At 46.5% G+C, this 17,577-nt stretch overlaps 1 protein-coding gene across 1 annotated transcript; it reads right to left on the reverse strand.

Annotated features, from left to right (window-relative positions):
- Nucleotides 1-1,957: 1,957 nt before the first annotated feature.
- On the reverse strand, nucleotides 1,958-7,731 carry C1QTNF8 (C1q and TNF related 8). Its single transcript, XM_058816224.1, has 3 exons — nucleotides 7,613-7,731; nucleotides 3,401-3,630; nucleotides 1,958-2,505 (listed from the first exon to the last, which is right to left on the reverse strand). The coding sequence occupies exons 2-3, from the start codon at nucleotides 3,612-3,614 to the stop codon at nucleotides 1,958-1,960; spliced, it is 762 nt and encodes a 253-aa protein (XP_058672207.1). The 5' UTR covers nucleotides 3,615-3,630; nucleotides 7,613-7,731.
- Nucleotides 7,732-17,577: the final 9,846 nt, after the last annotated feature.

The raw sequence follows: 17,577 nt of genomic DNA on the forward strand, positions 1-17,577 counted from the left end.
CTCCAACCCAGGGATGGGACAGGGAAGGGTTTAGAAGTGGGAAAAGGAGGGGAAAAGATGTGGAGATCTCCAATGCGGCGTTAAAAATGGAAATTTTCCAGGTTTTCTTTTCAGGATGCGGGTTAAGGGAAGCAGGAGCACATTCAAGGATTCAAGGCTTGGGATCAATTTTTATCTGGAATTTTCTACTTAAAAGTCCCTATTTTCAGGAAAATTGGGAGATCTTGAAGATTTGGGATTGATTCAGAGGAAAAGGAGTTGGTGACAGCTTCCTTTTGGAAATTATTTGGATTAAATTGCCCCCCCAAGACTTTTCCAGGGTCAGTGTGGTGTTTTTATCTAGGGAATGTGGAAAAACTTGCGGAAAAAATTATGAAAAAGAGAGAAACAACCCCAGGTACTAAAAGCAAAATCTTTATTTCAGCTACTTTTCCCAAAGCTGGGGAAGGTGAGATCCATGGAAGCGTTTTCCTGGCAGGAATTTCCCTGGATTCTTTGTACAAAAGGTTTGGGAAGCAAATGAGAGACTGGGAAAAATGAAAAGAAGGAATGAGATAAAATGATGGGGTTTTGCTGCATGCACCATGGTTCTATCCATAATTTTTTAGGGAAAAACCCAAAATCCCCAAAAATCACTGCTTGAAGAAAAACTCATTTTTCTTTCCCATTTTTCCTCCATTTTCCAGAAATTATGGTGCTCCAAGATGGTAATTTCTGAGGAAAAACCCCAAATGCTCAAAAAAAGAACAAAAAACCACAACAAAAACCTTTTTCTTTCCAGTTTTTCCTCCCTTTCCCAGAAATTATGGTGCTCCAGAATGGGAACGTCCAGATGGGAGCAGAGTCTGAAATTCCAGCATGGCAACTCCCAAATTCCCAGCATTTTGTCCAGTTGGGAAGCACATTCCCAGGCTGGATTTTCTTCTGGGAAGTTTTCCTCTGGAGCCTGTGATTGTACCAAGATCTGTTTCCCTGGAAAAGCTTTCCTGAATCCATCTTCTGTTATTGCTCTAATTCCACCGTTCTGCTGGAACCATGGAATATGACACAGAATGGAACCGAACTGGAACTTGGGATTAATTCCTGTGCAAAATATTGATTTTAATGCCAAAATCCCTGCCTGAGAGGAGCCAACCTGATGCTGCTGAGGGGGGGTGGCTCTTATTCGCTGAGACTTTTGCAGGAATAACAAAATTCCTTAATTAGCACCTGGATAACCACTCTGGTCCTCAAGGATAATTATTTTATTGTAATCATATCCTAATTATTATAATTCTTTATCTAAAGCACAGCAAAGGAGGGGAATTCTGCTGCCAACTTGGCAAATTTTTGGGGATGTTCCTGAGGGGCTACACAGGGAGCTGGGAACCTTCTGGAATTTTTGTGCAGGTGGAACAGCCACCTTTGTCCACACAGGGGTGGAAACCCACCCTTCCAAGGGCTGCAAATATTCCAAATGGAATGGGAGATGCAGAAAGAAGAGAAAATTTTGCTGCTAAGTTTGCAGCTCTTCAGGGATGCTCCTGAGGGGCTACGCAGAGAGTTGGAAAACTTCTGGAATTCTTGTGCAGTTGGAACAGTTCCCTCCATCCATAGATGAGTGGAAAAACCACCCTTCCAAGGGCGGCAAATATTCCAAGTGGAATGGGAGATCTTGAAGATTTGGCATTGATTTAGAGGAAAAAGAATTGGTGACAACTTCCTTTTGGGAATTCTTTGGGTTAAAGGAGATAAAATTGCCCCCAGAGAAAGAAGGGAAATTTTTGCTGTCAATTGGACAAACTCCAGGGATGCTCCTGAGAGGCCACAAAGGGAGCTGGGAACCTTCTGGAATTCTTGTGCAGTTGGAGACACACAGATGTGGAAAAACAACCATTCCAGATGGAATTCAAGATGCATTTTTAGAGGGAAGACACTGCTGGGTGGCCCAAAGCTTTTCCCTGGAGCCGAGGAGCTCCTACTCCAGGGCGGGTTTGATCAGGTGCCCGTTGAAGATGATGTAAAGATCCGACTCCTCGCTGTAAATGGCGTTTTCCCTCTCCCTCTTGAACATCCTGACCCAAACCTCCTCCCCTTCCTGCAGATCCAGCATCAGGCTCTGGCTCTGCATGATGCTCCTGTCGCTGGGCTGGGCGTACAGGATGGCCACGGCCTGCTCGTTCCTCATCACGTGCACGTAGGTCTCCTTGAAGTTCCAGGTGTGCACGTTGAGGCTGAAGTAGTAAACGCCGGGCACGTAGCAGAAGAACTTTCCGGAGAACATGTTGAAGTGCTGGTAGAGGTTGACGAGCTCCGTGTCGAAGGTGACGAGCTGGAAGTAGTCGGAGCTGTGCAGGGCCTTGCGGCGGCCCACAGAGAAGGCGGCGAAGAGCTGCTTGCAGGGGTGGCCCTGGGGGCCCGGCTGCCCCTTCTGGCCCTTGCGGCCGCTCAGCCCGCGGGATCCGCGCTCTCCCGCCTTCCCCGCCGCTCCGGGGAACCCGCGCTCGCCCATCTCGCCCTTCTCGCCTGCCAGGGGTGAGGGGGAAACACAAGGGTGGGGAGGTCAGGTGCTGGGAATGGCCTGGAGACAGGGAGCGGGGGAGGTGCTGGGGCCTTTGCCCAACCTGGGAGTATCGGCCAGATATCAGCACCCTACCAATTCCCAGAGGGATTTGTCTATGTTCAGATATCAGCACCCTACCAATTCCCAGAGGGATTTGTCTATGTTCAGATATCAGCACCCTCCCAACTCCCAGAAGGATTAATCTGAAAACATCAATCAGATATCAGCACCTTCCCAGTTCCCCGAAGGATTAATCTGAGAATATCAATCATATATCGGCAGTTTCCCAAATCCCAGAAGAATTAATCTGGGAATATCAATCAGATATCAGCAGCTTCCCAGTTCCCAGAAGCATTAACTTTGGGCCATGTTTGGACACCACCACATTTTGGGCACCCCTTAACCTGGTTTTGGACACATTTTGGGCATGACAACCTTTTGGGCACCCCTCAGCTTTTGCTTGGACACATTTTTCGACATTCTTGACCTTATTTTGGTACTTTGAGGCACTTTTGGGCACCCTTAACCTTGTTTTGGGCACTTTTGGGCACAACCACATTTTGAGTGCCCCTTGACCTTGTTTTGGCACTTTGGGGCACATTTGGTCACCCCTTGACCTTATTTTGCACACCTTTGGGCACAACCACATTTTGATCCCCCCTTAAACCTCATTTTGGGCACAACCTCATTTTGGGTACCCCTTAACTTTGTTTTGGGCACTTTTGGGCACAACCGCATTTTGGGCACTTTTGGCCACCCCTTGCCCTCGTTCTTGAATTCTGAGCTGAATTTTTCCGCAGGGAAGCACCAAGGAAGAGCAGCAAGGAGAAGGCCAAGGGGCGAGCGAGCTTCACCCACCTTTGAGGATGGTGATGTCGATAGTGGGCTGGATTTTGGGCAGGGGATATTGGGGATGGCCGCTCATCCTGGCAGACCTCTGGGAGAAGATGGACACGGGCTGCTCCGAGGGCCCGCAGCACCTGACGCACGCCAGGCGCCGCCTGGGCAGCTCCTCAGAACCGGCATCGCCGGCGGGAAGCAGCAGCAGCAGCAGCAGGATCACGGAGCTCATCCTCCCAGGGGAGCAGCTGGGGAGGAGAGGGAACACAAACCATTAACGGGGCGATCCCAATCGGGGCCAGCTGGCGAGTGCTTTCCTTGGGGTTAATCATTAACGGCTCCTGGAGCGGCGCCGGGAGACTCCAGGTGGGAGCGGTGACCCTCGGAGCGCTGGAAAAGGCGATTCCTGGCTGGCATTACCTGTGACAGCTGCTGAGAGACACCAGGTCAACAAAAGGATGGGGGGGGGGGAAATCCCAAGCCAAACAAAACCTGCTGGGAGGAGAAGCTCCGCTGGAAAAGCTCCTGGAACAAGTGCTACGGGAAATTTCTGGGGAAAAGACAAAAGTGATGCTCTGTTGGTTTGTTTGGGCTTCAGTATCCAAAAAAATTCAAAATGAAGGGCAAAATATGGAATTTTATTTAAATATAGAGCTGAAACCTGATTTTTTTTGGGAGAGAAAGCCCAGAAAAAAAGCAAACTGAAAAGAAATCAAAAGTATTTCTATCTTTAAATGTTCTCCGGCAGCCTCTTGCTGGTGACTTCTTTCCGTGGTTTATCCATTCCCATATTCTTGGATTTCCTGTGTTTATTTTCCAGTTTGATTTTCTCCTGTGTGGAACAGAAAAACAAAGAGCTGCACCAAACTGCACCAAACTGGATGTGCTCAGCACAAACTCTGGGGTTTGGGAATCCTTGGTTAGATTTTCATCTGCTCCTGGTGAGTTCCAAAGGTTCTGGATGCTGGGAGAGATCCAGGGAGAAAATGTCTCAGATGGCGATAATAGAGGAATTTTCTCTGGCTCATCATTGACCTGTTCCTGAGGAAAATTGCAGCTGATTCTGGGTGAAATCCAGGGTGAAAATTCCTCTTTTATCTCCATCCATCTCCATTTCTCCATCTGAAGCATTTTTTCCCTGGATTTCTCCCAGATTCAGCTCCAATCCCTCCCTAGGAACAGGTGAAAAGAAGAGGAATTTTCTCTGGCTCCTCACTGACCTGTTCCCAAGGAAAGATTGGACCTGGAGATTGGCCACTGGTTCCCATTCCATGTGTAATTGGTGTCATTGCACTGATTGCAGTGGAGCCTCATCCAGGACAGATTTCTTGGATTGACGCCTCCGTGGATCCTCTCCAAAGTCCAATTAGTGAGATGGACTCGGGCTGACCCTGGGCTGGGAATGGCTCCTCTGCCACCAGCTGGAATTCCTGGAATGGGTTGGGAAGGGGGTGCTGGATGGCCTGGATTCCATGGAAATCCAGGATTCGTGGATTTCGTGGGTTTCATTCCATGGACACCCAGAGGGAGAACTTCCAGCCTTGGAGCTGCTTCCCTGGGAACAAAATGAGCCAGGGGAGGAAAAAAGGAGGAAAAACCTGTCAGGAGTGGGATTGGACCAGCATTCCTGGGAAATGTTTACTTCCCATTCTTCCCTGCTGCAAAAGAAGTGTCACTCACACTGTTCCAGCTTCCTGGAAAGCCAAGAAATCCTTATTAGCAGGAAAATAATGACTTTGCCTCTGAGAGCAGAGAATGCTCTTTCCTGAAATCCATCAGGACTGGAAATACCTTTGGATTTGTAGTTGTACCTCATTCCAGGAGCAGCTGGAGGAGGGATCAATCCCCCTTTTCCACCAGCATTCATTGCTTGAATTCCACGTAATTAAATACTTTTTAAAGCCATCTTTGAGTTTCCAACTGGGAATAGAAACACAGGAAGATTAAGTGGGCAGAAAATCCTAAAAACCAGCCCAAGATGGATTTGATGGTCTTGGAGGGCTTTTCCAGCCTCAGGAATTCCAGGACTCCCTGAGCCATGCTCTGAATTCCTGCTGATGTTTTCCTTCCTAGGGTTATTCCTAGGGCTTTACTTGGGAAAGAAATCCATGACAATCCTTGATTTAAATCCATGGACAACACCAGGCACTGCCCCTTTTAATTCAGGACAAACCTCGATTAAAACCCCACAGTTAAACCTAAAAAATTGATGGAAAACTCACGGATGTGCCAGCTCTGAGGTTCAGCACCATTCCAGAAATATGGAAAATATTCTGATTGTGCCTTTTTACCTTTTATCTTCTGAATCTCAGCCTGAATCTCCTCACAGCTCCGGAGCTCCTTGGATCGGGAGCAGCAGGAAACGAGGCATCCTCAGGGCTGGGATTGTCCAACACTGCTCTTCCTCTTGGAACGGATTTCTCCGGGATTTGTTTTTATTTTCTCTCCCTGGAGGATCTAAAATTTCTTAGTGGGCAGCTCCTTGTGGAAAAGCCCAAAGCACGGGAGGATTTTGTGAGTTTTCCAAGGAAAATTCTGCTGGATTCTGTGCTGACAAAATATCCCGGAGGTCCTGCAGGAGCTGGGCTGTGGCAGGAGTGATTTGAGAACTCCCAGGCAGGAATATTTGCATCCCAAAAAGGAAGAGGGTTGGGAATTCCCACTGCCTGTCGTGGTTGGAGCATGAGCGAGGTCCTTGTCCCGGGTGTTTATCCAAGCCTGGGATGATGGAGAAGAGGGGCTGGACACTGGGAGAGAGGCAGGAATGGAGGGGGAAACAGGACCCAGCCATGGAGAGATCCAGGAGTGGAGCTGCAGCTGGATTTGCAGTGCCTGGGTGAACATTTGTCTGGGAATTCACAGCTCTTTTTCCAATTATCCAGTTTATTTTTACTTTTCTGATGCTTTTTAGCCTAGGCCTGTTCCAGTGGGGATGATTCCCTGAATTCCTCCGTCCTGGGAGGAGCCAGCCCTGAGCAGCAACCACTGGGGTGCTCACCTGCTGGGAATTCACCAGGAATGGGAAGAAATGAGGTTCCCAAGGAAATATCCCTGCACCTCGGGGTGATTGAAAGGATTTACCACAATTCCATGGGGGTGCTGCAGGAGGAGAGGCTGTGCCTGGATGGAAACGTTCCCTGGATTCCTGCAAATTCCCAAGGTTCCATCCTGCCCTAGCAGGAGGAGGTTAGTGATTCCAAAGGGAACAACTTTTCCCTTTTTCCTTGTCTTTATCCCAGGATCCCACCCTGCCCTAGGACAGGGAGCAGGAGGATGCTCCTGATTCCCAAGGGAACATGGACAGGGAGCAGGAGGAGGTTTATGATTCCAAAGGGAACAACTTTTCCCTTTTTCCTTGTCTTTATCCCAGGATCCCACCCTACCCTAGGACAGGGAGCAGGAGGATGCTCCTGATTCCCAAGGAACACTGTCAGGGAGCAGGAGGATGATCCCAGTTCCCAAGGGAACAGCTCTTCCCTCTCTCCCTCCCCGTGTCCCTGCCCGCACCTCTGACTCCTGCAGTGTCCTGGAATTGTCCCTGCTCCAGGCTGGGCGGCTCCCTGGCAGAATTCCCGGCTCCCGAGCCAGCGCAGGCGGTGATTCAGCAGGAATTACAGTAAAAGTCATTCCCAGGGCAGCTTCTCCCGCAGGACAAACCCCCCCGATGGAAGCGACCGATCCCTCCCTCACCTTTCCCTATGGAGAAGCAGCTTTCCCGGGATTTGGGAATTCAGCGGGAATTCGGGGCTGTCCCTGCAGAGGGTCCCGGGTGGGATTTTCTCCCCCCGCTCCAGGATGCGGTGCCTGGATCCCATCCCATCCAAATGGCTGGAAAAGCGAATTCCCTGGAGGAATTCGAGGGAGCAGCAAATCCCAAGGGGTCGGAAAAGCGAATTCCCCGGAGGAATTCGAGGGAGCAGCGCATCCCAAAAGGCTGGAAAGGAGAATTCCCTGGAAGTTTCCACGCCTGTGGAGGCTCCGGGAAGCGGCTCCTTCCTGCCCTGTGTCCCTCGGGCACGGCGGATCCATCCCCATCCCGCTGGGAAATCTCCGTCCTGGCGTGTGCAGGGTGGATAATGGGATCGGGAATTTTAACTGGGACAAATTTAAGCCATCCCAGCACTCCCAAACCCCCTCATTCCTGCTTTTCCCAAGGAATCTCTCAAGCAGGGTGGGAATGCTCTGCTCCCCCGGGGATCCCATCCCTTTATCCCGATCCCTGGAGCTCACCTGGTCCCTCAGAATCCCTGGATTCTCCTTCCCTCGCTGTTCCCGAGCTGCTGCAGCTCTCCAGGCAGGCTGCAGCTCCCGTGCTGGGATCCAAGAGAAACACGGAAAGTCAGCCTGGATCCTTAGGAAACCTCGGCAAAAGGAATTTTTTCCCTGCTTTTCTTTGCTTGCAGCAACTTGTGCCGCGCTCCCGAGCCTTTGTCCCGCTCTGGATTCCTCAGGATTTGCTGCCAGTCTGGAATTCTGCAGGGCCTCTCCCAGGGATGGAAATAAAAAGTGAAAAAAATGGGATTATATATAAAAAAAAAAAAGGATGAAAAAAACTCCACCACAGAACCCAAAACCACATCCAGAGTTCCAGCCAAGAGGGAAAGTGCTGGGATCACATGGAAAGAATTTTTCTTTGGGAGTTTTCGGCATCTTTTTAAGCAGGAGAAAGGGGGGAAAAAAAGGAAACAACGAAGCCACAATAAAATCTCTGGGATTTGTGCATTTCTATATTTCCAGCATGAACTGGAAAAGCAGGAATGGCTTTGAGGGGAAAGAGGGGAGATGTGGATGGGATATTGGGAAGGAATTCTTCCCTGGGAGGGGCTGGAATGGATTTCCCAGAGCAGCAGTGCCCAAGGCCAGGCTGGATGGGGTTTGGAGCACCCTGGGATGGTGGGAATTGTCCCTGCCCATGGACCTGGATCAGCTTGAAGGTCCCTCCTAACCAAAATCATTCCAGAATCCCATGATTTTCATGCCCACACTTTTTTTACCCTTGGTCACTTCCTTGGGAAAAACACTTTGGGGATTTATCTAAAGTCACTTTGGGCTCTGAATTTAAGTTTCCTTTTCCTTTTCCTTTTCCTTTCCCTTTCCCTTTCCCTTTTCCCCTTTCCCTTTGATTGCTTCCCATGAATTGCAGCAGGTGTGGAAGCTCCAGGTATCCCATGGCAGCTCCATCGCTCTTCCTTGGGCAGGGATGAGAAGGAAAAGGCAATCTTGGCTCAGCCTGGGGACACCAGGAGGGAAAGGGGACTTTTGCCCTCTCTGTGCCTTTCCCATCCCAGGTTTAAATATTCCCTTCCCTGGGCTTTTCCTGATCCATCAGAGCTCCCAGAAATTCCCATTCTGCCCCAATTCCCGGTGCTCCCAGTGCTCCGAGCCCTGGAGCAGAGGTGGAGCTGTTTCCATGGAAAAGCTGACACAGCTCTGCAGCAGCTTTTCCAAATGAAAGAAGGAAAACAACCTTTAAATCCATGGGTGGAGCGGGGATAAATAAGGGGAAAAAAAAATCCTTGGCGGATGAGTTTTGTCAGGAATGGTTTGGGATTGGTGGAGTTTAAGGAAATGAGCAGGTGATGATTTTTTTTTAATTAAAAAAAAGGGGTTTTGAATAGAAATATATTCAAAAATTGAAAAGAAAAATCTATATTTTTTAATTAAAAAATGAAAAGCTCTGCAACAGCTTTTCCAAATGAAAGAAGGAAAACAACCTTTAAATCCATGGGTGGAGCTGGAATAAATAAGGGGAAAAAAAAATCCTTGGCGGATGAGTTTTGTCAGGAATGGTTTGGAATTGGTGGAGTTTAAGGAAATGAGCAGGTGATGATTTTTTTTTAATAAAAAAATATATTTAAAAAAAAATTTAAAAATAAAAATTAAAAAAAAAAAAGAAAATAAATTCAAAAATTGAAAAGAAAAATATTTTTGTAAGGAAAATGCTTTATGAGCTAAATATTTTATGGATAAAATAGTTTTATAAATAAAATACTTTTATAAAGAAATGGTTTTTATTAATGAAAATATTTTCATTTTAAAAAGTTTTCCCACTGTCCTGGCGTGACCCCAAGCAGGATCCAGCTCTCCATGGGGCACCCTCTGGATCTCAGCTCCTCCAAACTCTCCAAGGCCAAGAAAAATCTGGAATTTGAGGGGCCACAGCTCTGCTTCCACAGGGGGTGAGGGACTTCCACACCCGGACAGGAAAACAGGGACTAAACTGGAGAAAAAAGAGAATTTGGGGGTCTGAAAACCTGGAAAACTGGCCCCAAACTGTCCAGGAATGGTCCAAATGGGAGCTTTTAATTGAGTCTGGATTTTATGTAAGCAGTGCTGGTGTCTCCAGAATAAACAGGATTTTGCCTCTTGGAATGACAGCTTGCTCTTTGGGAATAATAATCCCATTCAGGGAAGGATATTCCTGTTTACACAGTGGATTTATAGGGCTTGGATTTGGTCCACGTAGGAGAAAAAAAAAAAGGGCAAAAATCAGTGTAGAAAAATGAGGAATAGAGAGTCCAAAAAAGAGGGAATTCAGCAATATCCATGGGAGAGAAGAGGCTGAGAAAATTTGGAATGTTCCCCTGGAGAAAGGAAAGTTTGGGCACCTCAGAGCCCCTGGAGAGGCAGGAAAAGTGGGAATGGTTCACAGCTGTAAAATATCTTTTAAATTCCTGAGGGGACCAAGAACCCAAGGATTTTACATTTAATTTCCTGCTATTTTACATTCCTGAGAGGACCTAGAACCCAAGGATTTTACATTTAATTTTTTGCTTATTTTCTTCTATTTTAAATGCCTGAGAGGACCAAGTACCCAAGGATTATACATTTAATTTTTTTTTTGCTATTTTAAATTCCTGAGCGGACCTAGAACCCAAGGATTTTACATTTAATTTTTTGCTATTTTAAATTCCTGAGAGGGCCAAGAACCCAAGGATTTTACATTTAATTTTTTGCTATTTTAAATTCCTGAGAGGGTCAAGAACCCAAGGATTTTACATTTAATTTCTTGTTATTTTAAATTCCTGAGAGGACCAAGAACCCAAGGATTTTACATTTAATTTCCTGCTATTTTAAATTCTTGAGAGGACCAAGAACCCAAGAATTTTACATGTAATTTTTATTTTAAAATCATGAGAGGACCTAGAACCCGAGGATTTTACAAGTAATTTTTATTTTAAATTCATGAGAGGACCAAGAACCCAAGGATCTTGTACTTAATTTCTTACTATTTTAAATTCATGAGAGGACCTAGAACCCAAGGATTTTACATGTGATTTTTTTGCTATTTTAAATTCCTGAGAGGACCTAGAACCCAAGGACTTTACATTTAATTTTTATTTTAAAATCATGAGAGGACCTAGAACCCAAGGATTTTACATTTAATTTCCTGCTATTTTAAATTCCTGAGAGGCCCTAGAACCCGAGGATTTTACATTTATTCTTTTGCTTTTTTTTTTTTTTTTTTGGCTATTTTAAATTCCTGAGAGCACCAAGAACCCAAGGATTTTACATGTATTTTTTATTTTGCTATTTTAAATTCCCGAGAGGACCCGGAACACAATGATTTTACATGTAATTTTTTTATTTTAAATCCCTGAGAGCGCCAAGAACACTGGAATGCTCCAAGCTGAGCTCACGAAGGAGCTTTTCCAGGCAAGTTTCCCAAGCCAACTGCGTCCCTTGGTGCAGAAGGGATTTTGTGGAGCATCTGGAGCTCCTTTTTTCAGGGAACAGCTTGAGCTGGAAGGTCAGGGAAGATCATTGTGCCCCAGGAAAGGAGCTGGGCCACGCCTGGAGGAGCACGGGGAGGGCACAGCTTGCCCTGCCTCGAGTCACAGCCAAGGGCACCGCGTCCTGCGCCTCAAAAACAGGAATTACTGAAGGCAATAAAAATGATCCAAAATTTTTTTTTTTTTTAATCTAAAAATGGGTTGATATAGACGAGGTGTTAAGAGGTTTTTACAGTGATTCCCAGAGAAGCTGTGGATGCCTCAGCCCTGGAATGTTCAGGATGGGGCTTGGAGAACCCTGGAAGGTGCTGGGGTTGGGATTGGGGTTGGGATTGGGACTGGGTGGGATTTATGGTCCCTCCCCACCCAAACCATTCCCATTCCATAGAAAATGGAATTTTGTGTTTTCCTAAGGGAAATTCCTCCTCCTCCTTGTCCAGAGCAGAGCTTGGCCATGAATTCCCACTATTCTTCCCCAGCCATGTCAGTTTAGGGAGGTTTGGCCATCATTCCCAGGAGCTTTTTGCTGTAATTCCCAGGAGGATTTTGCCATCATTCCTAGGAGATTTTTGCCAAAATTCCCAGGGGTTTTTTTACCATGATTCCCAGGAGGCTTTGGCCATTAATCCCAAGGGGGTTTTGCCATCATTCCCAGGAGATTTTGGCCATCATTCCCAGAAGATTTTTGCAATAATTCCCAGGAGGATTTTGCCATAATTCTCAGGAAGTTTTTGCCATAATTCCCAGGAGGTTTTTATCATAATTCCCAAGAGGCTTTTGCCATAATTCCCAGGAGGTTTTTCCCATAATTTCCAAGGGTTCTGCCATCATTCCCTGGAGGATTTTACCCTAACTCCCAGGAGGTTTTTGCTGTCATTCCCAGGAGGTTTTTACCATAACTCTGAGGAGGTTTTTCCCATAATTTCCAGGTGGTTTTTCCCATAATTTCCAGGATTCTCCTGCAGATGACTGGCTGGGTTTGCCCTATTTTGGGCAGAGCCATTCCGTGAGCCTTGGGAATATGCAAGGAACAAGGAACAGCACAACACAACCACTGGATTTTCTGTTGTACAGATCCATCCTTTAGGGCAAAAAGTCCCAATTTTCAGCCCCTAAAGCCAGATCCAAGCATTTCTATAAATCCAGAAAGGATTTCTATGCAACTCCTCTTCCCACATATTTTTCCCCTGTGATTGAAGAACTCTCTTAGAAATAAGTGATGTTTTTTGTGTGATGTCTATTCCTGATAAACCCTTGCCAGCAAACACCATCCTCACTCTTTTCCCTCCATTTTGAAAGGGAATTTGTGGGATTTGCTGCTTTACTCAAACCTCCAGAGCGGCTCAAAACCATTGTCCGTTTTTGGCACAGTTATTTATCATCATTTTCCTTCCTGCTGAACCTGAGAATAGCCAGGCAATTGCACAAAGCAGGGGCTGAAGTTGGCAGCAAAAAGTGGGAAATAATCCAGGAATAATCCAAATAATCTCCCAGAGTGATTGGCACAGCTTTGGAGAGAGCTGGCGCTGATCACCACTCCCAAAAGTGGTTTCTCAATGCTTTAAATCATTTATTCAGGCAGGGTTTGTCTGGTCAGGTGGGAATCAAAAGCCACTGGTGGGTGAAGGAGAGTCTGGCTCAGAGTGTTCCTGAGGGCACAGCAAATGTGGGATGTGTGGATTTATGCTGGGAAAAATTATTTTATTTTGTTCTTTGTAAGGGCTGCATGGAAATTCTGCAGCTGGGCCCTGGACATGGCCCCAAACCAAACCCCAAACCAAACCTCAAATCAGACCCCAAACCAAGCCCCAAAGCAGACCCAAAGCAGACCCCAAACAAAACTTTGTTCAAATTCTTAATTCATTAAAAAAAATAAATCACAATTATCTTTATCTCCCATTGTAAAAGCATCAAATGTCCCAAATAATACGAATTTAAAATTCACCCCATTTCAGTCTGATTTTTGATGTAAGGTTGGCTTGGGAAAATCAGAATTGATAAGGAGCAGAAAAACCATTAGGAAAAGAGAGTTGAGTTCCCAAAAGAGTTCTTAAATTTTCTATTATGTTTTTATTATTAATTAATAAGTCCAATACCAATTATTTATTGTTAATTATTAAGTTCAATCACTTGTTTTTCATGTCCTGGGAAGGATGACTCAGGAGATGACACCACTAGAGGCCACTCTTGTATTTTAGGAAAAACAATTCTGAAGGAAATTCTGCTGTTAATTTCATCATTATTAATTTTTAAAAGGAACTTTTCAGTGAGTGCTGACCCTGGAGCTAAAGTAGTGGATTTTATTTGTTTTTTCTTCCCAAGGGAATTGAGGTGCCATGAGCTTCCCTATTCCATTTTGCCTGGAGGAATCAAATCCAAAGCTGGAAACTGAGGAATTCTGGAGTCAACCAAAATTGCCACAAAAGGTTTAAAAAGAGAAATATTTTACATTTCACAGACACCAGGATTTTCCCACTGATGTTATTCCCTCTCTCCCATCTTTGCAGGTTTCCCACATCTCTCTCATTTTCAGGGTTTGCTTTAGAGGGTGAACCCATCCAAAGTGGCCCAGTTGGGAATTCCAGGAGTGTTCCCAGCCCTGGATCCCAGTCCCACATGTGGGCACCCAGATGGGCTCAGCCTCCTTCTCCTGCAGGATAAAAAGTCACATAATCCCAGAATAGTTCCCATTTTTCCATGCAGAGATTGGGATCCAGTTGCTCTCCCAGCGCCTTTGAGGCAGGTGATGCCAACTCTCCCAAGTTGCTCCTCTTCCCATCAATTTTCCTTCTCAAATTCCAAATTATTCCTGGTTTTATCCTGTGATTCTCTTCCAGGACAAAGCGTTGAGATCCCCATCCCCATCCTGGAAAAAGCAGCAGCTGGAAATGCTCCCTCCACCCTCGACGTATCAAAAATCAATTTAATAACCAAACACCACCTGGATATTCGGACTGGGAAGCAAAGCAATAAAAAAATCTGATCCCTGAGGAAGAAGCAGTTTGGATATTCAGCTGGATTTTTGTGGATGTGCCACTAGAGGGGAATAAAGATCTGTAATATTTCCCAGATTTGCTCTGAAAAACCTTCTGGAATGCGGGGCCTGGAGATTCCACCCCCGTGTGGATGTGGCTCCTTATCTGCAGCAGGAAAACAATCAATGTTTTAATTGCAATTATCCCAGGTGAAGGAGAGCAAATCCAAGGAATCCCAGCCCTGTTAACCCTGACACCCAGAGCAGGTGATAAACGAAGGAAAACTGCCCTGATAAGGCCTTTGCTGATAACGTTATCTCGGAATGGGGTGTTGGGGATAAACATGGGGAAAACACGTGTCAAACACAGAGGGATTCCTTCCAAACTATCCATCATTTCTGTGGAGAGCTTCCCAAAGGAAGGAATCCTCTCTGTGCAGTCTGTCTGGCAATGGCAAAGGGTGATAACGTGATTAAGACGTTATTAATTAGGGAGGCATCACTCATTTGCAGTAATCTGGAGGCGTTGAAGCTGATGATCGTTAATTAGGATGCTCTGGGGGAAACATGCAGGAAAGAAAAGTAGGAGGGAGTTTGGAATTCTCTCCAGAACACGAGTTCCCAGATGAAAAGGAAAGGGTCAGAAAATTAGTGATTTAATTACTTTAGAGGAAAACTAAATTATCTGGAAGGATATTGGGAAGTTGGGAAGTTTTAATACTTCTGGAGGGGTTGGAATTTGGGTAATCTCAGCAGAAGTTGGGATTTGGCAGGGATTTAAGGGGGAGGTAGGAAGATTTTGGGTATGGAGAGGGAAGGACACATCCCTTGGAATGGACTTGGAGCTCGAGGGATCTCAGGGACTGAGGAGGAAAACTCAGGAGAAATGTTCTCCAAATCCTGCACTCCTGGCGTCCCCCCTCCAGCTGCTTCTCAACCCTTCACCCCAACTTTCCCTCCTCTCTTTAACCTGCCCCAAGGAATGTCAGGAGAGAGGGGATGGGGTGTCCTTGCTGGATTGGCACAAACAGGAACTCCCTGTGCTCGTCTGGATATAAAAATCATGGACAAACCCCAAAGAGATGCTCCTGAAGATCCAGCTGATTTCTCCAGCAAAATGTCAGCTTTTTTCCCCAGGATCATGGGAAGTCCTTGCTGCTGGAGGCACAAATGGAAGTTCACTGGGAGATTCGATGGGAGGAACAGGAATGACCACCAGGATTTGGTGCAAGAGGAACTTGGAGCTGAATTCCTCTCTCCTCAGTGTGTGATAAGGCAGAAAATCATTCCTTGGTACCCTGAGCATCCCAAAGACTCCAGGGTGGAAGTTTGGACCCACATCCCAAATCCCTCATGGCTCCCAGCCCAAAATCTGGAAGATTCCCAGACTGGGTGAGGTTGGGATCATCTCAGCCCAATGTCAGGTGCCACCTCTAAATTAAACCATCACACTCCAAAGGTCTCCATTTATTCACAGACAGGGTCCAGCTATGCTCCAAATCCAGAGGGATTTGTCCCTCCCAAAACATTTAATCCAAATTTCCAGAGCTGGGAAAAAATCCAAGGGTATACAAAGAGATGTCCAAATCCTGACAAAACTCCAGCCCTGCATCCACAATCAGCTTTCCTGATCCTAAATCCTTTTCCCAACATTTGCACCACAACTGCCTGAAAGCCACCAGCAAAAGATCCCTTTGGAAGTGACATTTGCTCCTTCCAAAGCTGGAAATGATCCTAAAAAGGGGTGAACTCCTTTGGGATCATCCCAATGGGTGAGGACACCACACCGGGGCACATTTTTTGGGACACGCAGTCACCGAAAAATAGCTGGAACTCAAATCCCAGCGAAGAGTTAACGTTTATCTTGCACCAGAGGGACGGGGAGAAGTTGGAGCACCTCATCTGCGCTCGGGGTGAAGTGAAACTCCCAAACTTTGTGTTAAATCGGGCGCGGCGGGGGCGGCAGAGCCTCCCTGGGGACCGCAGAGCTGCGCAGGAGCGGTGGCAGCTCCACCAACTCGCGCTCATTAGCGGTGTCGCTCACTCTTGTCACCTCCACAATTATTTTGGGACCTGTCACCGGGAACATTCTCCCACCAGCAGCAGCAGCAGCAAATGCTTCCCGCTCGCTCCTAATGGGGAGGCTGAGGCTCCAAGGAGAAGCTCTCCCAGCTCGCTCGCTGCCTTTTCCCAAAGCTCTGCAGGGAGGGGATGTGGGGCTGTGCAGCTCCCCAGGTTCACAGTGAGGGGGAGATGGGCAGCACCGGGGTCTGGGAAAGTGAATCCAGGTCTGTGATGCTGAAATTCCAACCCAGAAAGGCCCAGATTGGAGGGGGGGTGGGTGGGTCATTCCAGGCTAATGGAAAGGGAGGACAGAGAGGAGGGGAGGGAAGTCTCCCCCGTTCTGCAGTTGTCATCCTGGTCCTCAAGGCTTGGATGCACATTGTGGAACTTCCAGGTTTTTGGAATGTTGTGGGAAATTGCAAAGCCCTGTGTCACACGAGGACAGGTCTGAAAAGACCCCTCAGATCCCTAATCCAGCCCCAAAAGAGCCACAAGCTGAAGATGAAAGGAATTCACCTAGATTAGCATCGAACAGCTCCAAGGCTGAGGATCCACACTTTTCCCGTGTCCTTGTACCAGGACTATTCCCCTCTTTCCTTCTGTTTTTCCCTCTTTCCCCTTTTTTCTCCCTCTTTTCCCTCTTTTTCCCTTCCTTTCCCCTATTTCCCCCCCTTTTTTTCCCCTTTCTTTCCTCCTCTTTCCTGCTATTTTCCCTCTTTCCCTCCCTTTCCCCATCTCTCTTCCCATTCCACCCTACCTGAGAAGTCTCTGCCTCCATCTCCCATCAAAGCCCCCCATCTCCTCCCCACCTCTGTCCCACCCATGCTCCTGTCCCTCCTTTGTCCCCACTTTGTCCCCACTTTGTCCCCACGTTTTGGCCACTCTGGGAGGAGCTGTGTGTGGGGACCAGCTCGGATTGAGTGGATGATGCTGGAAATGAGCCCTGGACAAAGCCCTGAAATGCTGACAAGAGCTGCAGCACGGAGGGGAGGCAGTGATCGATCAGCTGCAGGGCTGGAACTAATCAATGTTTGCAGGAACTTTGGACCTGGGGAGCATCGGAGGGGAAATCCTGGGAATGTTTTCTCAATATCCTGGGATATTGACAATTCAGAGTGGTATTTTCACAATTCTATTGATATCTTCCCAAATTGCATTGATTTATTCCCAAATTACGTTGATATATTCCCAAATTACATTGATATATCCACAAATTACATTGATGTTTTCACAGATTCTATTGATGTCTTCTCAAATTACATTGATATATTCATAGGTTATATTGATGTTTTCACAGCTTATATTGATATCTTCCCATATTACATTGATATATTCCCAAATTACATTGATATATTCACAAATTACATTGATGTTTTCACAGATAATATTGATATCTTCCCAAATTTCATTGATATATTCAAAAA

The sequence above is a fragment of the Ammospiza caudacuta genome, chromosome 17 (genome assembly GCF_027887145.1).
Source record: "Ammospiza caudacuta isolate bAmmCau1 chromosome 17, bAmmCau1.pri, whole genome shotgun sequence".
Lineage (NCBI taxonomy): Eukaryota > Metazoa > Chordata > Aves > Passeriformes > Passerellidae > Ammospiza > Ammospiza caudacuta.